The 25,771-nt window shown below is 43.3% G+C and overlaps 1 protein-coding gene across 1 annotated transcript; it reads right to left on the bottom strand.

The window, feature by feature from the left end:
* Positions 1 to 1,295: 1,295 nt before the first annotated feature.
* USHBP1 (USH1 protein network component harmonin binding protein 1) lies at positions 1,296 to 25,076 on the bottom strand. The gene is made up of 15 exons (XM_074305507.1): positions 24,940 to 25,076; positions 21,849 to 21,920; positions 21,359 to 21,522; positions 15,369 to 15,475; positions 14,947 to 15,086; positions 14,623 to 14,856; positions 13,749 to 13,871; positions 12,540 to 12,628; positions 12,276 to 12,416; positions 10,338 to 10,514; positions 9,955 to 10,204; positions 9,193 to 9,402; positions 7,941 to 8,029; positions 7,678 to 7,800; positions 1,296 to 7,320 (listed from the first exon to the last, which is right to left on the bottom strand). The coding sequence occupies exons 2-15, from the start codon at positions 21,900 to 21,902 to the stop codon at positions 7,140 to 7,142; spliced, it is 2,082 nt and encodes a 693-aa protein (XP_074161608.1). The 5' UTR covers positions 21,903 to 21,920; positions 24,940 to 25,076; the 3' UTR covers positions 1,296 to 7,139.
* Positions 25,077 to 25,771: the final 695 nt, after the last annotated feature.

Genomic DNA, 25,771 nt, shown 5'->3' with positions numbered 1-25,771 from the left:
ATTTTTGAAAAAATGCTGTTTCTTACATTTTACTTTCTGGCAGATAATCTTTGATCCAGTGATACTGACCTCCTAGCTGTTCCACTAACAAGACATTCATTCTCTTGTTATTTGCTCTGGCTGTCCTCCATACCTGTGATGCTCTCCCTCCTCATTTCTGCCTTCCCTGGCTTCCTTTAAATGTCAACTCAAATCTCATCTTCTATAGGAAATCTTTCTCACACCCCCACTTTAGTGGGGGTTACTTTTTGTTTGTCTGAATGTAACTTGCTTGCATGTGTTTGTTTGCCTATAGTGTCTTCCATAAGCTTCTTGGAGGCAAGAACTGTCTTTTGCTCCTTTTTGTATCTCCAGGAATTAATTTAACACAGTGCTTGGCATATGGGAAGTGCTTGATAAATGTACATTGATACTGATTGATATCAACACTGAGAAATTGGAAAAGTGTTCAGAGACTAGTAACTTATAGGTTATAGAAACACCTTGAGTTTGTGTCACGTGAAGATCAGCTGAAGAAACTGGATGTTTTGCTTGGAGAAGAGAAGACTCAGTGTATGTTTGTGTTATGTATAGTAGGGTGTGGTCTGTGTCTGTTGTGTTGTGTGTGTTGTGTTGGGGGAGGGATATGATCAAAATCTTTAAATATTTGAATAGCATGACTCAGAGATTGGATGAGACTTGTTCAGTTTGGCCCCAGAGGGCAGAACCAGGGACCTGTAACAAATACATGTTGCAAAAAGACAAAATTTTGCTAGATATCAGGGGGACACTTCCCCAAAAATAAGCTTTCTCTAAACAAAGTGGATTGCTTTAGGAAGGGGGCCAAGGGATCCTTCTTCGTCAGAGTTTTTCCAGCAGAGATTATTAGAATAGTATAATAATATTAAGTAGCATTTATATAAATAGCACTTTAAGGTTCACATAAGTCTTTATAAATATTTTTGCCTTTGATCTTCACAACTACCTTAGCAGTTAGTTGCTATAATTATCCCCACTTTACAAATGAGGAAACAGAGAGAGGTTAAATGGTTTGTCCAGCTAGTAAATGTCTGAAGAAGAATTTGAACTCAAGGCTCCCTGAACAGACATGTATTTGTCTAGGGGATTCCTTTTGTATATGAATTAAACTTAATGACCATGAGATTTCTTCCTACTCTCAAATTCTGTGATATGAAATTACAATATTAATACAATATTAATATACCACAAGAAATGACCATATTTGATGGAAAACTAAGGAGTGATTGAAAAACTATGGTATTTTATACACCGTTCATTTACTGAAATGCAAATCATTGCAAAGTAAATCTAACTGAATTTATTGATCATAGAATCATAAACCTAGAATTGACAGATATTTCAGAATCTATTTAGTTCAACTCTTATTTTTATAGATGAAGAAACTGAGGCCCAAGATGAATGACCTTACCCAGCTTACACAGATAAGAATTGTCAACACTGGTATTTGAATCCGACTCCTGCCCTTTCCACTGTACTATGCTTAGGTAAATCAAGCTTAGTACAAATTTTTTTTTTTTAAAGAAAAAGTTAGCTATGTTATCTAAGGATCAAATGAAATTGAGTGAGATAATGTTTGTTAAATGTTTGGCAGGGGGTCCAGCACTCAGAAGGTACCTAATAAATGTTATTTCCTTCTTTCTTCCCTTCTGTCCCCAATACCTTCATTTCCACACTCCTCTCAGAGTGTAGTCTCTCCTCCATCCTTGTTGGTTTTCCACTCCCACTGCCCATGACTTGCTAATCCTCAAATCCAATGATCATTTCTTCACCTTCATCCTTCTTAAGAACCCCTAATCCTCCAAAACCTTTGACATTACCTTCTATTTTCAGTGACTCCTCATTTCTCCTTTTCTGGTTTTTTGGACTCTAAGACCCCCAGCTCTGAATCCTACCATCCCATGAACCTCTTCCCAGTTCCTTAATGTGGGTATCTATCCTGTGCCCTAAGTCCTTCTTCTCTTCAGGGTCAAATTCATTTCAAAGCCCCTCTTTGCAGGGGCTCCTACAGTCACATCTTTGGACCAGAATGGCCTTGGTTTTAAGCACAAGCTTTCATAACACTGCCCAGAGCCCTATCCTCAGCTACCTTAAGGATATCTTCCTATGTCTATGTAGATTTAAAAATTAGTTTAGCATGGCAAGAGTTTTCAGTGGCTCCCTATCTTCTCTAAGAAAAAATATATATTATTGGATTACATGCCATCTAGGAGAGGGAGTAGAGAGGGGGAGGGATTTGGAACAAAAAGTTTTTCAAGGATCAATGTTGAAAAAATTATTCTTGCATGTTTTGAAAATAAAAAACTTCAATAAAAATTAAAAAATTTTAAAAAGGAAAAAATATATAAACTAGGGACAGCAGAGTGGAAGTGAGAGCACAGGGAGAACACAGGCCATTATGTCAGGAGGACTTGAGTTCCAACCAGTCTCACATGCTTACTAGCTGTATGATCTTGGAGAAATCAATTAAGCTCAATTGCTTCCCCCCCCCCAAAAAAAAAAAATGCAGCCTCTTCCATTTAGAATTTAAAGTCATTTACAGTGGCTATTCTTTTAGCCTGCTTTCACCTTTCTCTCTCTCTCTGTCTCTCCATTCCAGACAAACCGGTCTATTTGCTATTCCCTGTACACAATGTACAGCTGTCTCCTCATGCTTGGAATGCTCTCTCACCTGACCTTTGCCTCTTGCAATTCCTAACTGCCTTTGATTCCATCTCCCTGTGACAATCTGTGAGATTGTCTTTTCTATTTCCCTAATTTTTATCGCTTTCTCCCCCATGCCCCAGATATGACTTTTGTACCAAGATTCAAGCCTAGTGCATTTCTATAAGACTTTCCTCCTTGGTGGAAAGGATTGCTGGGAAGTCATGTCCTCTCTCTGGAAGCAGGAAGCTAAAGTTCTCCTTTCCCGGTTCCAACCTTCACTCCCTGGAGTAATCCTCTTCACCAATGAGGAAAATGTTATACACATGGTTACACTTTGTATTGACTTCCCTATTTCTGCCAAAGACTCCACCGTTCTTCCAGGCTCCAGGTTTCATAATAATGATGATATCCTGGAATCCTCATTCTCCCTCACCAGCACATTTTATGAGTTGCTGGATCTTGTCATTTCTACCTCTACAAGAAGGCGGCTAGGTTGCGCCATATTGGATAGAATGCCTGAAAGTCAGGAAGATATCTGCAAATTTGGCTTCAGATACTTATTAGGTGTGTGAGTCTGGGCAAGTCACTTCACTTGTTTGCCTTAGTTTCCTCATCTGTAAAATGAACAGGAGAAGGAACGGGCAAACCACACCAGTATCTTCACCAAGAAAAGCTCAAATGGATTGCAACAAGCCTCCTACTTGGTGTCCCTCTCTTTTCCTGCCCATCCTATGCACCTCTGCCAGAGAGATATTCCTGAAGCTCATAGTTGACCATGTGACTCTCCTACTCAATCAACTCCAGTGAGTTTCTATTACTTTTAGGATCAATAATAAACTCCTTCATTAAGGTTTTAAAGCCCTACACAATCTACCTTTTCAATCTCACTGGACTTCCCCTCTCATACGTCCAATTCAGCCAAATTGACTTTCTCTCGGATCTTTCTCTATTACCATGGAGGAGACCAGCCTTCTCCCAGTCACCTGGGCTCAAAACCTCCCCATCCTTCTCAACTCCTCTCTTACAATCACTCCATTTATCCAACCTTGTTGCCTTGTCTCAGGTTTCTGCTTCACATCCTTCAAATACCTCCCCTTCGTTCCACTCACAGCCACCATACTGGTCCAGACTCTCATTACCCTACACCTAGTCTATTGCAGAGACTTCTGCTTGGCCTCCCTGCCTCCAGTCTCTTCCATCTCTGAAACAAACTGCACTCAGTTGTAAAAGTGACCCTCATAAAGTATAGATCTGATGGTCACTCCCCTCCTCAACAATCTTCAGTGGCTCCTTAATACCTCCAGGATCCAAGATAAAATGCATTATGTGGTATCAAAGCCCTTTACAATCATTCATCTTCCTGTCTGCCCAGTCTTTCTATACTTTCTATGCACATCAGGTTCCAGCAGCACCAAGTCTCTAGGACTCCTTCCTGTGTTTTCTCACTGGTTGGGCCCATACCTGCCATGTTTTCCCTTCTCCCTTTCTTCAAGACTCAATTCAAATCCCTACTTTGTTAAGGCCTTTCACAGTCACTCATCACCCCGTCCCCCCCACTGCCAGTGTCTGCCTTCTGAGATACCTTCCCACTTCCACATATCGCACACAGTTGTTTACTGCCTTCCTCATTAGAATGTGAGCTTCTTAAGGGCAGAGACTATGTATTTAATCTTTCTTTGTATCCTCAGCATAGTGCCTGGAACACAATAAGCACTAGATAAATGCTTGTTGACTGATTGCTTCCTCAACATTTCTTGAATCTATTCACACAAAAACCTGGTTAGGCCCTCACTGTTTCTTTCCTGGACAGTTGTAATACATTGCCATTTGATCTCCCTGCACTCAATTCATCCTCCAAACAATTGCCAAATTGATATTCCTGAAATGCAAATCTGACCATGTCACTCTCTGACTCAAGAAGTTTCCATGGTTGCCCGTTGCCTTTAGGATAAAATAGGAATTCCTCTATTTGCCATTTAAAGACTTAGTTGTGGTTTCTTAAATGTAATAATCCATCCCCCACCCTTATGCCTTTGCACAGAAACCTAGATCTAAATCTATTGATGTGAGTCATCTGGACTGTAAGATTGCTTGACTTGCTAACATCCTTGAGCTATTTCCACTTGAAGAGGGAGTGAGATAGTTTAGTAGTATTAATCTGAACTAAGTGCCTGAATCTAAATTTGAACTCAGATCCTCTTGATTCCTGACTGAGCCCTGGTCAGTACTCTCTCCACTGTCACCTAGCTGCCCTTGCCATCTCTTATAAGGACTCCCCCTTGGATCTCACTCTAATATACTTTTACATTTTTTTAAAATTTATTTTTATAATAACTTTTTATTTACAAGATATATGCATGGGTAATTTTTCAGCATTGACAATTGCAAAACTTTCTGTTTCAATTTTTCCCCTCCCTCTCCCCCCCCCAGATGGCAGGTTGACCAATACATGTTAAATATGTTAAAGTATAAGTTAAATACAGTATCTGTATACATGTCCATATAGTTATTTTGCTGCACAAAAAGAATTGGACTTTGAAATAGTGTACAATTTACCTGTGAAGGAAATAAAAAATGCAGGCGGACAAAAATTCACTCTAATATACTTTTAAAAAATTTTTTCAAGGCAATTGAAGTTAAGTGACTTGTCCAGTGTCACACAGCTAGTGAGATTCCCCTCACTCCAATTGCTAGAGGCTCCCACTGTCACATCTTTGGTCCAGACAGACCTTGGTCCTACTCACAAGCTCTCATAACACTACCCTGAGCCTTATTTTCAGCTACTTTAAGGAAGATATCCTTAGTCATAGATTCCTATGACTGTCCCATGTTGATCTCAAAATTAGTACAGCAAGGCAAGAGTTTTCAGTTTTCTTCAAGGTGTAGAGAATAGGGGTAATTAGGTTGTGCAGTGGATGGAGCACCAGCTCTGAAATCAGGAGGATCAGACTTCAAATCTGGCCTCAAACACTTAACACTTCTTAGCTGTGTGACCCTGGGCAAGTCACTTAACTCCAATTGCCTCAGGGGGGAAAAAAGGTTGTAGAAAATATATCTGTGTTTATCTTTTTTTTTTTTTTTTTTTTTTTTTTTCTGACAGAAACTTCCTCATCTACATTTTCTCTCTCCCAGTGCCTAGACATAGTAGTCTGCATGTTCCAGGCACTCCTGTTTGTGGGAGAAATGATAGAAATCCTACAGAAGCCCATTACCCGCCTGAAATGACCTGGAGATCAGTACAGAGATACTAAATAACATAGCCTCACTGGAGGTGTCCCACCCATCAAGGACTCTGGAGATCCAGTACAGCTTCCTGCTTTGGAATCCCTTAGTCTTCTCTGAGGACTGGTCCAAGCTGAGGCTGATTAGAGAGATATGATTTATGCAAAGATACTTAAATAACATAGCCTCACTGTTGCTGTCCCACCCATCAGGGACTATGGGAAGATGCTCCATAGCTTAACCAGACAGAGCCTGTGAGTTTAGGAGGCAAATGAGGGAGTCTGGGGGACCCTCAAGGGAAAAACAGGATCAATATCTCCAAAGAAGAGTCAAGGAATAGAAGGATGGCTAGCAGAAGATTGGGCCTGGGAACAATTGAAGAAGCAGGAGCCAGCCTTTTGTAGAGAGAGTTCTCAAGGAGAGCTGGGTTGATGGCTTCTTTTGGTGGTTGGAAGGAGGGAATGAAAAAGCCCCATACATTTTCTTGCTCCAAAAGTCAGTGGGTTCTGTCTTCCTTCTTTTCCTAAATTTTCCTTGGCCTTTTAAGATGCTCTGTCCTTTCTGGGTCTGCTCAATGAGCTCTGGACCCTCCTCCTCTCCCATCTGCTCCTAGGGCCTGAGCGGTGCTCTCATTTGATAGAACACCAGCTGGTGGGCAGGGAGGGGACAGAACTGAGTCTGCGCAGACCCTCTCCAAAACAGTGGAGAGCTCCAGGTGACCAGGGAATAGAAGGCCATTCCTCTCCAGGTGGACATTGGTGTATGCTAGTCCAATACCAGATTCTGACAGAGGGGGGCCTAGGCCCAAGTCCAGAGAAGGGGAGCTTGAGGAAGGAGGAAAGAGTCCAAAAGGAGGCCAGGTGGGCAGGCACGGCCTTGACAGAGATGGATGGGCAGGCCCTGGCTGACTTTGCCATCCTGCAGCTCCACAGTTGATCCACAGACCTGGCCAGGAGCAGCAGCAGACACAGGGAGTGCCATATTTAGATGGACCCTAGTCCAAAAAGACAGGGCCCGTAAGAAAAAGGCTCCCAGGTCTCTTCTTGTTCTCAATTATAGGACCTTGTGGGGCCCATCCCCTCAACATCCCCCAACTTCTTCTCCCCAAAAGGGGTGTCAGGCTTTGGTGGAGAGAACCCTAGCTAGGATTGCTTTGGCTGGTGCAGAGTGGGTAGGCGGGAACAGCTAAGTATGCTGGTGATTAGATAGGGGGTGAAGGATGGGGTTGTGGGGAGAGAAAGTAACTGGAATTTCTATAGAGAAGTCTCTCCCCAGGGCAGGAGGATTCCGGAATCCTCTAGCGCCTGGGAGGCTTGGGTCAGGGATTCCAGCTCTTCCTCCTGCTGGGCTGCCATCTGTGCTATCTGCTGCTCCAGGGTCTGCTGCTGCTGCTCTTGCTTCCTCTGGGCTCCCCGGAAGGCCAGCACCAGGGCACTGTGGGCAAGGAGGCGAGAGGCACTGGAGGAGCACTTCTAGTGCTCTTTCGGTGCCACATGGGGACTTCCCCTCCTAAGAGAAGGCTTAGAGATATACTTCAATGTTCTCTGACCCTCCCAGGTCTGACTTTTTATGTTGTAAGGTCCCTCCCAAGTGGAACATTCCGGGTTCTAAGGGCCCTCCCAATTCTGATGTTCTGTGTTCTATTAAATTGATCCGAAGTTCTAGAAGGCAGAGTCAGGGTCTGCTGACTTACATGTGCAGCATTTAATTCTATCAGTGGGCAAGGGCTGGGAAAGGAGACAGGGTTGGAAGGTGGGAGGTTTGGGGAAACCACTTGCTGGCTAGACTAACCTGTGGGCCTTGCAGAAGTCACTGGTAAGCTCCAAACACTGGGCTCTCTGGGTCCGCTCGTCCTGAGCCATCTGTTCCAGTGAAGCTTGGAGCTTCCCCAGTTGTCCTTGTAGCTCTTGAGTCCTGGTACCCCAGAAGAGGGGTGGAGGAAGATGGACATATGGGGCCTTCCTTCCTGCCCCTGCAGGCAGATGGCTATGGGGCAGAACATCCTTAGAGCATTCTCAGTTGTTCATGCTCACCCCTTGGAGGGAGGTACCCACCGAGTCAGGGAACTGGTAAGTTCTTGCAACATGTCCTCTGAATCCCGTGGTCCCCCTAGCCAGGTTGTCTGGTCCCCATCTCCGGGAGCCTGGAGTAATGATACCAATAGGTCAACTTTCAAAGTACTTTCCCTGTGACAACTCTAGGAAGTACATTGAATAACTATCATCACACTCATTTTATTTTTTAAATAGTATTTTATTTTTCCAAATACATGCAAAGATAGTTTTCTCTTTAATTTTTTTAAAGATTGTTTTCAATATTCACTTTGTATTCTCTTTCCCTTTCTTCTCTCCCCTCCCCAACATGGCAAGCAATCCGATATAAATTAAACATGTGCACCCTCGTTTTAGAAACGAAGAAACCGATTGGGGAAATAACTTTACCAAAGTCACATAGAGAGTCAGTGACAGCCAGTCAGCCATCAAACATTTTAAGTGCCAACTATGTGCCAGGTATTATGCTAATTCCTGAGAATACAAAGAAAAGTTAAAAAAAAAAATCCCTGATCTCAAGGATCTCAAAAGTCTGGACTCTGCAAATGGGGTGTTTCATGCAAGGAACAGGAATGTCGGTGTCACTCAGTCCAAAAATATGTGGAGAGTAGTAAGTAAGCTTAAATAAGCAGAAGGGTCAGGATAATAAAGAGCCTGGAATATCAAATGTTGTTATTCAGTCATTTTAGCCACATCCAATTCTTCATGACCCCATTTGGGGTTTTCTTGGCAAAGATAATGGAGCGGTTTGCCATTTCCTTGAATATCAAATAAAGAACTTTATATGTGATCTCTGAGATTATAATTTCATGGGAGAAGAGCGTCTAGGGCAGAGCCTTGGGGGATACTGACAAATTCAGGAGAACTATGGGGACTGAATGAGGATCACAACATAGTATTTTACCTTTTTTTGTTGTTGTTTGCTTGTATTTTTTTTTTTTTTTTTTTTCCTTGTGGATCTGACTTGTTTTGTGTGTATAGAAGAAATGTACATGTTTAACCTGTATTGAATTACTTGCCTTCTAGGGGAGGGGTGGGAAGAAGGAAGGGAGAAAAATTTGGAACACAAGATTTTGCAAGGGTGAACGTTGAAAACTATCTTTCTTGTATTTTGAAAATAAAAAGCGGCTCTAGTCACCAGCCTCACAGTCTGAACTCTTTCTACCATGTTGTTCTGTCCCAAATGCACAGGCATCTCCACAGAACCAAGGCCTGACTTCCTCCTCCTCTCCTCCTTCCCCCCAAAGGCACTCACCCATGCTCCACAGCTGCTGTCACTGTCACTGTCACTGCTCTCCGAGCACAGGGTATCATGGTATCTGCCTTGGCCCAGCTGCCACTGAAGCTGCTCCAGGAGCAGGAGGTAGAGAGTGCCCTGTGCCCGGTGGGCTGCATCTCTCAGCTCCAGTGCCCGCTTCTCTTTCTTCACCAGCTGCAGCTTCAGGGTCAGGTCTGCCAGGGCCTCCTGTGGGCAGGGACATGGGCAGAGCTGAGTTCCTCCTTAGTGCTTGTTCCATGCTTTTCTCCAGGGCTGAGCATCCCCAAAAAGAAACCTGAGACCTCCAGAGGGCCATTTGGGGCACAATGAGTGAAGAATCAAAATATGGTGTTCAGGCTTGGAGGAACAGTTTCTTGGGCATTTGCTGAGTTCTCAGAAGCCCATCCTTTGCATGGCAATGAGCAGAGGTTTGAAAATAAGATGGGACAGATGACCTGCATCCTAATCCCATAACTGGCCTATGTCCAAAGGTTTTTCCCTGTCCACACATTAAGTGTATAAAGAGCCCTCCCAGCTCCTTTGTTCTGGATCCTGATATCCTTTTTATTTCTGACATTCTATGCCATTCCCAGCTCTGGTCTTATGTGTTCTAAGCTCCCTCTGACCCTCACCTTTTGTGAAATTCTCCCTTCTAAGATTGCTCTTCCAATATTCTGTGTTCTGCAATCATTTCTTCTGCTAAGAGCTGGAGATTAAGGAGGAAAGGAGAGGGCAGTGGAGGATTACTGGGGGACCTACCCTCATGGTGGCCAGCTCTTGCTGGATCTCCGACTTTTCCAGCCGTGGCAGCTCCAGGTTAGGCTGAGTCCCCAGCATCGCCTGGAACACGACTTCCTCCCGAAGCACATTGGGTCCGTGGCCTGGTCTGGGGGTTGGCTCAGGGGGCACCTGCACCAGGGCCTGGTGTGCCCGGAGCCTCCCAATATAACCCTGCAGGAGTGCTGCTACCTCCAGTTCCGTGGGTGCATCTACACTACTGCCCTCAGGACTGCAAAACACAGAAGCTATGGCACTGTGGAGAATCTCAGGCTGCTGTGCCAGCCTAAACACCCCTGTGGCCTTTCCTCCCTGTTTTCTACCTCTCAGGGCTGGCAGGCTCAACGCCCCCTGGGTCTGCTTACCTTGCATAGACACGAGCCAGGAGACCAGCCTCTGCAGGATCCTCCTCAGATAAAAGCCTCTGTGCCTCTGCCATGGCTGACTCTGTCCTGCCTTCTCTGGCGCGTGGGCCTGGCACAGGTCTCACGTCCACTGTCCGCAGGTCCAGCAGCACCCCATAGGCCTCCACGCATTGATCACTGGGAGACACAAGCTTGCTCAGAGCCCTCCTGGGGCTGCCCTCCTCAGCCCTCCCCGCCTCTACCTCTTGCCCCTTCCTCTGTATTATCCCTGTCTCATCGTCATTAATGCCTCTAGAATCGATGTTTGTGACTAAAGTCCTCTGGGTAGCTGGTCTGCTTCCTTAGTCCAGGCTCAAGTTTTCTTTCTCAGCCTTGGGCCATCCCTCTTCCGCTCAGGGACCTGAGCCTCCTCGTACGAAGGTTTCAGTGAGGGCAGTGATATGTCTCCCAGCAAGAATCAGATCTAACATGGGGCAAACAGGGCAGCTAGGTGGCCCAGTGGATAGAGCATCTGTCCTGGAGTCAAGAGGACATGAGTTCAAACCTGGCCTCAGACACTTAACACTTCTTGGCTGTGTGACCCTGGGTAAGTCACTTAACCCTAAATACCTCAGCAAAATAAATAAATAAAAAGAACAGTTTTAAAAAATAGGGCAGACAGGGGCTTGTTTCAGGCATTGACATTCAATAAGGGTGTGCTTCCTCTCCCTTGGCTCCAGAATGTGATTAGCCACCAGACCTCACCATTTCCTTGCCTGTCCTCTGGTTTCTACCCTGCGGGTCCCATTCCCATCAGAGAGACAGGCCCATGTGTCACATGGGATTGTCCAGTATTTTCTGGGGGATCCCCAGTAAAAGCAGTTTCCTTATTACCCCCTCCCTGATAAGTCAGTCCCACAGTTCCTAACAACCTCCCCCGAACCCAGATCTCTTCCCCAGTTTCCTCCCATCTTCTGATGCTCACTGAAATCTTGTTTGTCCTTCATCAACGAAGATGTCCATGACCTCAGGGAGGTGGCTATGACTTGCAAGTCAATTGGATTTCCGTGAGGGAGGGCTGTGCAAGGTCCCCTGCCTCACTTTCCCCTCCAGAGTCATGTGCGTCCAGTGGCCAGATATAATTCAGGAGATCTAGACCAACTCCTCCATTTTACAGGTGAGGGAACTGAGCCCCAGAGAGGGGAAAGGGCTTGTCCAAAGTCAGAGAGCTAAGTAGAGACTGGAGATGGCCCTGGGTGGAGTGAGAAATCTTGGCTTTTTTAAGCAACACCCAATCAGTGATTAAGGCTAGATTTAAAAAACCAAAACATCGAAATCTAGTTTTCTCCTGAACTCAACATTTCTTGGTAAATCTCCAAGAATGGCTGCTTTTCTCACATTCCCTGACCCACAGAGCAAGGAAGAGGAACTGATAGACTATTTGAATCCCACTGCCAAGTTCAGACCCTCCCTCAGCCACCATCACACCACAGAGGGAATAGAAATCTGGAAGCGAGAAGATGTAAAATTCAAATCCCAACTCAGATTCTTCACCAGCTGCATGACCCTAGATAAGCCACATAATTGCTCTTTGCCTAAGGTTCCTGATCTGCAGGATGATCAGGTCAGAATCTCTTAGATCTCTTCTTCTAGTTCCAAATCTATGACCCCGGAAGGTCTTGTAACCATCTCTTGATATCCAGGTCATTATCTTTTCTTCCCAATTATTTCAGCACCTAGCTCACAATCTTTCCATCCTAACCCCTTTCAACATCCCTAACTTCCGTGACCTCTGGCTCCAACAGAACCCAAAAAAGGTCTTATCTTATATATCCCACTTAAATATTGCCCCCACAAAAACCCAAACTTTTACCTTGGATGCCAGGTAGGCTTCCCTATTGAATGTAAGTACCAATAGTCCCCCTTGGGACAGCTGCTGGCTTTTACCCCTTGACTCACCTGTATTGCAGGGCTAGCCGCAGGGCAGTAGTCTCGGCCTCTCTCTGTCCCAGCTGCATGCTCAGCCCCTCTGAGTGGCCCTTGCAGGACTGCAGGGCCTCCAACATCATCTGGTTGAAGCACTTGAGCCTCTGGATAGTCCTGGGTGGGGAAAGGAGACAGGAGAGAAGGGACAAAAGGTAGGAGCGAGGTGGATGTGATAACTTAGCCCTGGTCAGCTACCCTGAGAATGACCCTCCAGCCCAGAGCGTCACAGGTTTTTACCTCCGGAGCTGTTCCATTTGGGCATCCTGGTCCTGCAGCTCTGGTGTGAGGGGTGCCGGGGTCCCAGGACTGGAAATATTTTGTAGTTGCTGTAGCAAGGGGTGAGATGCCCTAAGAGAGGACCTGAAATTGTGCCCCCACCATTGTGGGGATTCTGGTCACCCTAAAAAACCCTGGATTTCAGCTGTAATGGGAATTCTGATTTACTATGGAGGCTTCAGATTAGGGGTAAAGGTTGAGAGGGGCCCTCTCCTAACTCTCCTAACTCCTAACAATAAGGTAGACAGGAATAAGACAGGCATTTTTAACCTGGTGTTCATGGGGCTCTAAGAGAACCCTGTACTTTGATTGAAAAATATATTATATAAATAAAACTATATATGTGTTTGTGTGTATGTATATGTATGTATATATATTCACTACTCTTATAGTTGCCTTGGTAATCATATTTAGTTCATTTTACCCGTTTAAACACATTTTGCCACAAGTGAATCCCTCCCAGGGCTTCCATTTTGGGAAGGGATCCAAGTTTGCCATCTTCATTCCCCCCTCCTTCTGATTTTTCAGGCTTCCACACTATGCTCTCTCCAATGGAAACCTTCCCCTCTTCCCCCTTGGCCCTCTCAGTGTCCTTTGGTGCACTGTGTCTCCCGTTAGATTAAAAGCTCTTGAAGCTGAGGACTGTCCTTTTTGCCTGTACCTGTATCCCCAAGACTTCAGTACAGTGCCCAACACACAGTATTTAATACATGCTCATTCTTTGCATTATTCTGAGAAGTGGTTTGTTGGCTTCCTCATTCTTCCAAATTGGCCCAAGATATAAAAACATTAAAAAGTCCTGGCATGGGGAGCACACTGGGGAAAGCATCAGATGCCCTGGTATTGGGAGCTCCTGAGTTCAAATTCAGCCTCATACATTTATTAGCAATGTGACCCTGGGCATTTAATCCTAATTATCTCCAAAAAACAAGCAAAAAAAAAAAAAAAAAATCCTGGTATAGAAGAAAGAACCTGGAGACCTGGATTTGAGCCATTAAACTGTGGTCAAGTTATTCTTTTTTTTCTGAGCCTCAGTTACTTCATCTGTAAAATGGGGATAATCTCTACACTACTTTTATTTCAGGACAGTTGTGAAGCAAGGGTCCTGTAGAGCTTTCAGTACCACAGAACCTTTCAATACCATATGCCAGCCATGATGGCGGTACCCACCTGGGCCCTCCAGAGCTCCCCATCTGGCCCTGGGCTGCTGGATCTGCTCATGGAGCTCTCCTGGCTCAGGGGGCGCGGAGGAGACAAGTCCAGCTTCAGGAGAGATTCGTGAAGCTCCCAGACCTGGAGGGGGAGGTGGACCAGGGCAGTGATGAGTGCTGGAAAGCTCCATTACCAGCCTATCTCCAATACTGATACAATTTCCTGCCCCATTCTAGATCCTTCCCCACCCAAGACCTTTTTTTCTCCAATAATTATCCTCTTCTCCTTTCATACCTCATCTCTCTTCTCTTCCCCCCCATCTCAAGGCTTCCCAACTGAAAGCCCTCCCTTGAGTTTCCCATTAAAAAGTTGCCTCCACTGGCCCTAGAATCAGCAGGACCTGAGTTCAAATTTGTCCTCAGACACTTACCACTTCCTAGCTGTATGATCCTAAGCAAGTCACTTTACCCCAATTGCCTCAGCAAAAAAAAAAAAAAAAAAAAAAAAAAAAAGTTTCCTCATCACTTGAGAACTATGTAGTATTTTTTTGTTTGTTTGTTTTGTTTTGTTTTGAGAACTATGTAGTGTTAATTGGAGAATAGGAGGCTGTATCTCCCTTTTCATAGAAGTTCCCAGAGAATAAGGAGCGGGAAGGGAGGAGAAAGAGGAAAAATTTGGAACATAAGGTTTTGCAAAGATGAACGTTGAAAAAACTATCTTTGTGTGTATTTGGAAAAATTAAATACTATAAAAATAAAATTTAAAAAGAGAGAGAGAATAGGAGTCAGACTGTTTCTTCTCTCTCAGAATCTAGCCTCCTTGAGGACGGGGGATGCTCTTCCTTCCAGAGCAAGGGCCCCCTTTCCCACCCAATGGTTCCCTCCAAACCCACCTGTCTCTGGAGCTTCTCCTTTTCATCCTGAAGGGTCTGTAAGGAAGCCTGATCCTGAGCCAACTCCTCTTCCTTGCTTTTCAGAGAGCCCCGGAGGCTGGCGTTCTGCTCAGCCAGGCTCAGGGCCTCCTGATTGTAGCTGACCCTCTCCTGCTCAGGGATCCCCTCCTCTTGGCCGATGGGGCCCCAGCTCCTGACCAGCTCCTCCAGCCTTTGCAGAGGCCACGATTTCTCCTGAGGGCCCATACAGAGAGGATCAGACTCCAGACACAGAGCCTGTGTCCTTCCACCTGGGACTTCCCTAATTGATTGGCAGATGCTTACCTCATCAGCCTTGCCAGGCTCTTCTGGGCTGAGCGGGGTTGAGGCAGGGAGGCTGGAGGCTTGTTGGCGACATGAGGCTGCCACCTTCTCCAAGGACTCAACCGCCTGCTGCAGGGCCAGGTACAGGTTGAGGCCATGACCTGGGAGTGGGGACCAAGGAATCCTGAAATTCAGGAGTGGGGGGTAGGGGGAAGGGGATACATGCTGTGATGATCCTAGGAGGGACAGAGGCTGAAACTTGGATGGGGTGGGAACCTCCAAGGAGAGGCATAAAGTGTAGGGTTGCCTCCAGTGAATTCTGAGTTACACTGATCAAAAGTTATAGGGAGGGGGGAACATTAAATAATAGTTTAAGGCAGCCAGGGAATTTTAACAGCCATCTAAGACGATGACAGGCCCTCTAGAGTGTGAAGGAGGCTCACCTTCCTGGGCATCCTCTCCTGAGGGCTGGTGGAACAGAGAAGAGGGTGAGTGGGACAGCTTTTCAGAAGGCAGATGGCTGCTGGACTCTGAGGAAATCTGCCCATCCCTAAAGAAACCAAGCCCAGGATACGGGACCATCAGATCATAGTTTCACACGTTCTTCCTACTGTACCCCCTGTTCATGTTCATCCTCTCTCTTTCTCTCCATCTCTCTTTCTGTCTCTCTCATCTCTTTTTCTCTTTTCTCTCTCTCTCCCTCTCTCTCTCTCTTTTTCCCTTCCCCCTTCTTTCTTTCTCCTCCCCCTCTCTCCCCACACATACACACACTCATCCCTCCAACCTCCAGGGCACTTTCTCCTGATGGTCCTGGGAGAGAAAGCAACAAGACATCCTGTCTTGGGGTCTAGGGAACTTTGTTCCAAGGGCAAAAGAGTCTGTTCCCAGGGAAGGAGGGGAACCCTAGGGGCAATGAAGAGAAATGAAGAGGGAGGGAGCCAGAGGAGGATATGACTATATAAATATGCATGCATGCATCCACATGCGTCTATGGGGACCTGCATGCTCATAAATGTGTGAGGCACAGGCATGTGTGTGAAAGGAAATGATTTTGTGGCTGTGGGGAAGCAGGGCAAAGTTCACAAGCCCAGAAATTCTTCATCCAGCCCAGACCCTGTGATTTTCTTGGAACTCCAGGGCAGGATGGGAACTTCCCCTATCTTATCTGCAACTGAGCTAAATGAAGCCTCTGGGCTGACTTGCTGAGCCTAGGGGATGGTAACTTAGGAATTTGTATATCCTTGTACAATTTGAAAGATCTTTACAAACATCACAATTCTGGGGATAAGGAGTAGGGGGAGTAGGGGGAACTAGACTGGGAGGTCACAGAAGAGACATGTTTTTAAAATAATAATTTTTAAAATGTCTAAGAACAGTCTTAATGAGTGGAGGAGGAAGCTAATTTAGAAAGCAATTTTTAAAAAAGAATATTAAAGTAGGGTGATTCAGGCCAGTTTTAAGAGTCTTGTGATAGGGAGAGCCATCTGCACCCAGGAAGAGGTGGGGACTCGGTACGGATCACAAAATAGTATTTTCACACCTTTAAAAAAAAATTGTTGTTTGTTTGCATTTTGTTTTCTTTCTCATTTTTTCCCTTTTCGATCTGCTTTTTCTTGTGAAGTATGATAATTGTGGAAATGTGTATAGAAAAATTGCACGTGTATTGGATTATTTGCCATCTAGGATAGGGGATGGAGGGTAAAAGGAGGGAAAAATTTTTGGAACACAAGGTTTTTCAAGGATGAATGTTGAAAATTATCTGTGGACATGTTTTGAAAATAAAAAAAGCTTTAATAAAAATATTAAAAATTAAAGTAAAATGTCAATGGGAAATAATTAACAAAATAAAATAAAAAAACATCATTTAAAAGTCTAAATGGCAGACTAACTACTGGGATGGGTACAGTAGAATAGAAATAGCAATATATAACACAAAAACAGCTAACCAATCAGTCCCAAGGAAGAATAGCTGATAGGGATGTCGGCCTCAAAGCCTCATTGCATTTGAAGGCCAGCAGGTGGAAGCAGAGAGCAGCATGGCGCAAGGATGCTCGTTGCTGGGGGTCATCAAGCAGGGTGGGACCCTCAGCTCAGATGGCCTGATGACTTTGTTGGAGGTCAGCTTCACTAGCTGTCCTTCCTGTGCATTTGTTCCAGTACTTAGCACAGAGCCTGGTGCATAGTAGGGACAAGTTTTTTTTTTTTTTTTTTTTTTAATTTTTAAAAATTTGTTTTTTTTTTTATTTTAAATTTTTAAAAAAATTGTAATAATAGCTTTTTATTTTCAAAATTTGTAAATTTTTTAAAAATTTTGTAATAATCGCTTTTTATTTTCAAAATACGTACAAATATAGTTTTCAATATTCATCCTTCCCAAACATTGTGTTGCAAGTTTTTCTCCCATCCTTCTCCCCAGTCCTCTCTCCCAGAGAGTAAGCAATCCAATTAGAGATTAAACATGTGCAATTCTTCTACATATATTTCCACATTTGCCACACTGCACAAGAAAAATCAGATCAAAATAGAAAAAATAAGGAAAAAAAGGCAACCAAACAATTTAAAAAGTGAAAATACTATGTTGTGATCCCAGGTACAAGCTATTGATCGATCAGCCACAAGTGCTCCCTACTTCTGCTCCTCCCTGAAATGATCAGCTTCCTTCCCCACTGGCATTATGGCAGCCAGTGAGAACTATCTACCTCTGCGTGGATGGGGATGCTTAGTTTGTTATACATTTGATTAAATGTCTTTTATTTTGAACTAGTGGGTAAATGCTGACCCACAAATCTGGGGTAACTTTTCAGGGGCTTACAACTAACTTGTACAAATCCCTCTACTAAAGTCCTTGATTTCTAGAAGTAGCAACTTAAAAGTTAGGAAAGTCTGGCTTTAAATCCTATTTCTGAAGACCCTAGTAATCTCTTTGAACCTCAATTTCTTCATCTGTAAAATGGGAGTCCTGTTATGACCAAAGAAGAACTTTTTGTATAAACAAAATTAATGCAGACAAGATTAGAAGGGAAGCAATAAACTGGGAAAACATATTTACAGTCAAAGGTTCTGATAAAGGCCTCATTTCCTAAATATATAGAGAATTGACTCTAATTTATAAGAAATCAAACCATTCTCCAATTGATAAATGGTGAAAAGATATGAACAGACAATTCTCAGATGAAGAAATTGAAACTATTTCTAGTCATATGAAAAGATGCTCCAAATCACTATTAATAAGAGAAATGCAAATTAAGACAACTCTGAGATACCACTACACACCTGTCAGATTGGCTAAGATGACAGGAACAAATAATGCTGAATGTTGGAGGGGATGTGGGAAAACTGGGACACTGATACATTGTTGGTGGAATTGTGAGCACATTCTGGAGAGCGATTTGGAACTATGCTCAAAAAGTTATCAAACTGTGCCTACCCTTTGATCCAGCAGTGTTATTCCCAAAGATTTCTTAAGGAAGGGAAAGAGATCCACATGTGCAAAAATGTTTGTGGCGGCCCTCTTTGTAGTGGCCAGAAACTGGAAACTGAGTGGATGCCCATCAATTGGAGAACGGCTGAATAAGTTATGGTATATGAATGCTATGGAATATTATTGTTCTGCAAGAAATGACCAGCAGGATGATTTCAGAAAGGCCTGGAGAGACTTACATGAACTGATGCTGAGGGAAATGAGCAGGACCAGGAGATCATTGTATCCTTCAACAACGATACTGTATGAGGATCAATTCTGAAGAACGTGGCTCTCTTCAACAATGAGATGAACCAAATCAGCTCCAATAGAGCAGTAATGAACTGAATCAGCTACACCCAGTGAAAGAATTCTGGGAGATGACTATGAACCACTACAAAGAATTCCCAATACCCCTATTTTTGTCCACCTGCATTTTGGATTTCCTTCACAAGCTAAATGTACACTGTTTCAAAGTCCGATTCTTTTTGAACAGCAAAACAACGGTTTGGACATGTATACATATGGTGTATTTAATTTATACTCTAACATATTTAACATGTATTGGTCAATCTGTCATCTAGAGGAAGGGGGGGGGGAAAGAGGGGGAAAGTTGGAACAAAAGGTGAGTAGAACCAAGAAAGCATTGTACACAGCAACAACAAGATTATGAGACAACTGACTCTGATGGGCTTGACTCTTTTCAACAATAAGGGGATTCAAGCCAATTCCAATAGACTAAGATGCACTCACATCCAGAGAGAGAACTGTGTAGACTCAATGTGGATCAAAGCATCGTGTTTTCATTTTTTTTTTGGAGATGATCTTATTTGCTTGGTTTGTTTTTTCTTTCTCATGTTTTTCCCCCTTTTGATCTGATTTTTCTTATACACCATGATGAATATGGAAATATGTTTAGAAGAATTGTACATGTTTAACCTATATTAGATTGCTCGTTGTCTGGAGGGAGTGGGGAGAAAAGGGAGAAAAAGTTGAAACACAAGGTTTTGCAAAGGTAAATACTGAAAACTATCTTTACATATATTTAGAAAAATAAAAAGCTATAAAGAAAGAAAGAAAGAAAGAAAGAAAGAAAGAAAGAAAGAAAGAAAGAAAGAAAGAAAGAAAGAAAGAAAGAAAGAAAGAAAGAAAGAAAGAAAGAAAGAAAGAAAGAAAGAAAGAAAGAAAGAAAGAAAGAAAGAAAGAAATTGGAAGCTGGCTGTGAATCCTAGCTCTGCTATTTACTCTTTAGATAACTGTCACTGAAAGTTTGTGAACCTCAGTTTCCTCATCTATAAAATCAATAACTAGAAGACTTCCTTTCTAGTTACTGGAAGGTCCCTTTTAGTTCCAGTCTATGATCCTATGGTTCTTTCTTTCTACATCTTCCTTTATAACCTCAATCACTTTCACTTTGCCAACTCTACTGTATACAGCTGCTTCCCAAACCTGGCATCAGGCATCTCTTCCCTTTCCCTCCTCTGTATCTATATCAGTCTTGACTTATCATCTAAGTTCCAGACTTGATATTCAATCAGCATCTTCAACTCAACATGTCCAAAATCAGCTCCAACTTTCCCCTTTCTTCTGACTTAATTGTTCTTGTTTGACCATTCGATTGGCTTTCCTATCTTCAGAAACTTTAAGCCATTTTTGACTCTTCCATCTCTCACCTTGAATTCCAAATCAACTGATAATCACATCCAATTAATAATTACAATGGACAATGACAATTAACAAAACAATTATAAGTAATAATTATAACACTCAATTATCAGTTATAACTCTTGAATCTGTGTCCTCTATTTCTATGACTACCACCATATTATAGGCTCTCATTGACACTCAGCTGTAACTATCTTCCTTACAGGTCTCCTGTACTCCACTCTTTCCTCCTTCAAATCCATCCTTCATACAACTACTAAAATAATCTTCCTTGTCTACAGATCTGATTGTGCCCTTCCACTTCTCAAAAATCTTCATTGGCTCCCTATTACTTCCCAAGTAAATCAGTTATCAAGCATTTATTAAATGTGTACTATGTGCTAGATGATGTGCTGGGACCTCAGTATACAAACACAAAAATAAAAGTCCTTGATCTCAAAGAGATTATAATCTATTAGAGGAATCATAGTGTGAATGTATGTAAAATAAGTAGAAAACTAGAAAATGGCCAGGGGGTAGGAGACAGCTGAGCAGTGAGTGGATAGATTCCCAGACTAGGAAAATAGGTAGACCTGAATTCAAATCCAACCTTGATAATTTACTAGCTGTATGATTCTAAGCAAGTCATTCAACTTGTATCTGCCTCAGTTTCCTTGTCTGTAAAAAGGGGACAAAAAATAGCACCTGCCTCTCTAAGCTGTTACAAGAACAAAATGAGATATTTGTAAAATGTTTCACAAACCTTAATGTACTATATAAATTCTAATTATTATTATCAGGAAAGTCCCCACATAGAAAGCATGTATGAAATGAATGTGAAAAAAACAAAAAAAGAAAGAAATGAGTGGTGAAGGCAAGGAGGGACTCTGAAAGGATGATTCAGGTAAACTTCAAGCAGCTCATGTCGTTCAGAACCTCTTTTTCCAATCTTACTTTCTATTTCCCCTAGACACATTCTATGCTCTAATTAAACTGGACAATTCTCTACCCCTGGACTATAGCAGTAAGATGACAGGTCGTTGTTTGCCCTTTGCTCCCAAAGAGGCCCATAATTGGATTTAAGTGAGGGATGCTGGGCATGGCCACCTGCCTCCCTTTCCCTTCCAGAGACCTCTGGGTCCGAGGCCAGATGGATATCAGGACCCTGAGATGGCTCTGGATGTAAGGGGAGACCTGGGCCTTTTTAAGCACAGGGGTCTCAGACTGAGGCTGCACCCAATCAGTGATTATGGCTGGGTAGCTATTGAGGCAAAGAATAGGAATAGCTGAGAGGCCCTAAAGGCCTGGGCCCACCTAGTCCCGTCCTACCTGTGTCCTTCCAGCTGTGGACAGGCTCCTTGGTTGTTCGGCTCTACAGGAGTGACTGGGTGCTCTGCACATGACTCCAGGGGCAGCCTGGGGACCTCTGGCCCTGCACTGCTTCCCGCCGCTTCTGCCTCCTCGGTGCTCTCCACCACAGGGTCCAGCTCCCCCTGCAAGCATCCTTAGCCTTGGGCACCAGATGACTCTGACATCTTGGGTCACTGTGGTGGGTTTACTCTGGCTAAGGGATGCTAGGGACACCTCCATTGGGCAGAACCTAAGGCTCTGAATTTTCTGGGGGGATGAGGGCTGCTGATGAGCAAACAGACCCCACAGTTAAGGGACTGGAGATGGGGAGAACACTGGGCCAGCCCGGGGACCTCCGTATTGTTCCCAACCCCACCCTGCCGGACAAAGTGTTCTCACACCGCCTTTTCCTGTTTTCAGGAAGAACAAAGGGGAGACCTTGACCTGTCCAGGGATCGTGGTCACTCACTGGGGGCGGCGCTCTTCCCCTCCGACTGCGGGGCCTAGTAGCTCGGCTGCTCATCTCTAATTTGGGCCTGGTCTGTGGGGAGAGAGAAGGTAGGTCCAGCTGGCATCCCCCCAGCCACTCATCCCAAAGGCTTTGAGCCCGTACCTTTCCGCTTTGTCTTATTAGACCTCAGTTCTTGGCATCCCATCCCCACCCAAACATGCTCATCTTCCTGATTCCTCTGTCACTAGCATCTCCATATTCTCAGTCTCCCTGGTCTGGACTACTAGCATAATCTTCCTTGTCTATAGATTTGCTTGTGTCCTTCCACCTCTCAAAAATCTTTGGTCTCTATTACATCCCAAGTAAATCAGTTATCAAACATTTGTGGAGTGCATACTATATGCTATGTGGTGTGAACTCTTAAAGCATAAAATAAAAATGCAAGAGCAGCTAGATGGCACAGTGGATAGAGTACCAGCCTTGGAATCAGGAGGACCTGAGTTTGAATGCAGATATATAACACTGTGTGACCCTGGGCATGTCACTTAAGCCCAAATGACTTGTTAAAAAGGGCAGATAGTTGGTACAATGGACAGAGCATCAGCCCTGAAGTCAGGAGCATCTGAGTTCAAATCTGGCCTCAGACACTTAGTACTTCCTAGCTGTGTGACCCTGGGCAAGTCACTTAACCCCAATTGCCTTAGCAAAAAAATAAATAAAATAAAAATGTAAAGGATCACAAAGGAAACTAGTTATATTAAAATCCAATTCTCTCTCTCTCTCCATATATACATATATATATATATATATATATATATATATATATATATATATACACACACATACATATGTACACGGACATATACACATCTGCATCCAGAGAGAGAATTATGGAGACTGAATGTAGATTGAAGCATACTATTTTTACTTTTTTTGTTGTTTGCTTTTTCTTTCATGTGCTTTTTCCCTTTTGTTCTGATTTTTCTTTCACAAAATAACTAATATGGAAATATTTTTTAAATGATTGTTCATGTATAACCTATATTGGATTGCTTGTTGTCTTGGGGAAGGAGGAAGGGGAAAAAAAACAATTTACAACTCAAAATCTTTTGGGAATGAAAGTTGAAAGCTATCTTGGCATGTAATTGGAAAAATAAAATATTTTAAATATATATTTTTATAAAATATATTATTATATATAAATTATCTGTTTATATATAAATAAAATATTTTAATAAAAAATATGAATTGTTTAAAAGTCAGGAAAAAAATCCCTGTTCTAACAGCCACCCTTTCTACCCAAGTTGGAGATCTTTTGCTCACCCTAACTTTTTATAATTTCCTACCCCATGAAGCCTCATGCATCACCTACCTGGATTTTTGATAAGGATGTATCCCTCATCACTGACTGCTTCCCAGTCTCAGCATTCAGCAGATGGCCCTTCTCTTCCCAAAGTCCTCATAAACAATGGGTGTCCTAAACTAGTTTCTCTGCTTGCTTCTAATCTCTCCCCTTCCAATCATTTAGCACAATGTCTGGTACACAGTAAACATATATAATATTCATATGAATAATTAATAAAGACTTAATAAAGTTTTTTCATTTCATTTCCTCCTAATATCAGCCATCTTCTTCCAAAAACTTTCCCTAGTTAAACCATTTGCTAACACTCGCTTTCTCCTCAAATGACCTTTTATTAAATTTGTCATACTGAATCTCATAAAAAAGCAAACTTTGAGATTTTTTGTCTTTGTATCCCCAATACCTACCCCGCTGTACCTTATAGATGCCTTTTAAACATTTATTGAATTTAATTTTTGCTTTTAGATCATGTCCTTCCTCTCATTTTCTGTGGCTCCTTATGGAGCCTTATGGGAGAAAAGAGTAAACTCCTTAGCCAAGAATTCTCTTCCTGTCTCCTCTTCTACCAAAAACTTAGCAGCATTTCATCTTTCAACATGCATTTCCTGGGTAAGAACTCACTGTCTGGCTGGAAAATTGCTTTGTCCTTCCATCCCTACAATTACAGTGCAAGGCTACAAAAGGAGATGGGGTAGAGGACTGAGATTCCATCTGACAGGGATGGGGTGGATCAGGGAAGACTTCTGGGAGAAGATCACATTGGAACAGAGACAAGAAGGAAAGGCAATTGGCAGGCAGATGGAGGAAGAGACATATTCTTCTATATGACTCTCTGAACATCCCAGGGGTATTTTGTCTGACTATGAGGATCTCCTATCTTTCCTCACAGCTGCCTGGCACTGGGCTGGGCATACATTGGGCATCAATAAATGCTAGACTTTTGATAACTAAGATGATCCTTTGGGGGAACTATTATCCTGAGACAGGAATAGCCTGACCTGTGACTCTCTCTGTCACCTCAGGAAAGTAACTTTCCCTAGTTAGGCTTCAAGTATCCTTATGTATAAAATTGTGTACACTGCAGGATCTCTTTTCAAGATCCCTTCTAGTTCAGCAGCCTATAGGTTAACAGATCCCGGAGACATTATCAATATCACAGGGTCCAGTGGTTCTTGATCTGTGGGTTGCAGACTCTTGTCTTACAAAAAGTTCTTACAAAAGCTCTATCTCATGCAATGACTCAGAATAACAAACGAGCAAACAATTTATGTTCTGTAAGCTAAACAAAGTCATTTGCCCAAGATCACAAAGGTAGTAAATATCAAAACATAAAAAAATATTCTATTGGTGGAAGTTTGGGGGCTGAGTCCAAAGTACATAGGAAAAAAGAGCTGAGAAGAGATTCCAAACACAGACCCAGCCAGCATGGGCCCCAGGAGCCATCTGACTGGAAGATATTTTTCCTTTTGGGAAGGATGAGCTGGGCTCCCATTCTATTTACCTTGAGAGTTACCAGAGCTGAAGGCATGTAAATACTGAATTCCAGGTCACTGATTACCTTCCTGGCTGCATTTGCCAGACTCTCACTAAGGACCCAACACAGTTCCCCCATCATCCTTCTTTTTACCCAGCCACAAAGGGTCTGGATGTCCAAAGCCAAGAGTAAAGATAGGACAGAGAGGTCACAACCCCCAGTGCTGGGCACTACAGCAGAGCTCCCCAGACCCTCCCAAGGGTAATGGGTACCTCGGGCTCACAGTGGGGTCATCAGGCGAAGGAAGGCTTCAAGGGGTCAGGAGTCTCCCAGGGCTCTCCGTTACTGACAGAGTGAAAGTCCAGGCCATCAGATAGAGTAGTGGACAATCACTGTCAGTAGCTGGTCAAGCCAGTGCCGGAAAGACCAGGGGCTGGACTCAAGGAAGTAGGATACAACCTCCCCCATGTCACGTGGGTCCCTATTGTGTAGCTTCCTCCCCAAGGGCATCTGTTCCCTACACACCCCAGGACCAAAGGCAAGGAAGGAAATAAGGGAGGATAATTGGGGAGTGGTGGGCATGGAGAGGGACCTGGGAGGAAGAGAAATGGAGAGAACCAAGGATGCAGGAACTAAAGAGCAAGATTGAGGCAGAACTAAGGGAGTGAAGGGTGAGGATGAAGAAGTGAAAATCAGGAAAAAAAACTGGGAGAATAAAAATGGGAGAAGAATTTGGGAAGTGAGAATGGTAAAAGACTTGGGAAAATGGAAGTGGAGAAACAGAAAAGAGATAGCAAAAAAGTAAATGAAGAATTAAAATTCAAGATAACTAAGGGAGAACAATACTTTTAAGATACCAGATCTGGATGGATTCTATCCTGTCTGTACTGATGACATCCTAGGATATTAAAAGAAGAAGGTTGGCAGATATGATTGATGAGCCAATGATGGGATTGTGTGACACAGCACTGTCCACAAAAACAGAGACTCTCAGAGTAAAAAAAAGCAAAAGGGGATTTATTACAATCCCCAGAGAAAGGGCATCTCCCATCTGACAAGATGTTTATCAGTACAAGGAGAAGGCAAAGCATGAACTGCAAAACA

Source organism: Sminthopsis crassicaudata, chromosome 1, assembly GCF_048593235.1.
Source record: "Sminthopsis crassicaudata isolate SCR6 chromosome 1, ASM4859323v1, whole genome shotgun sequence".
Taxonomy (NCBI): domain Eukaryota; kingdom Metazoa; phylum Chordata; class Mammalia; order Dasyuromorphia; family Dasyuridae; genus Sminthopsis; species Sminthopsis crassicaudata.
This window is presented reverse-complemented; position numbering and strand designations above follow the sequence as displayed.

Excerpts from the sequence above, each read along its gene's own strand:
- USHBP1 (XM_074305507.1), bottom strand. The coding sequence starts at position 21,902 with ATGAGCAGCCGAGCTACTAGGCCCCGCAGTCGGAGGGGAAGAGCGCCG. Across the intron at positions 12,629-13,748 it reads GGGAGCTCTGGAGGGCCCAG|CAACTACAAAATATTTCCAG; the intron begins GTGGGTACCGCC and ends CCCTTGCTACAG. Across the intron at positions 9,403-9,954 it reads AAGAGCTGGCCACCATGAGG|GAGGCCCTGGCAGACCTGAC; the intron begins GTAGGTCCCCCA and ends CCCTGCCCACAG.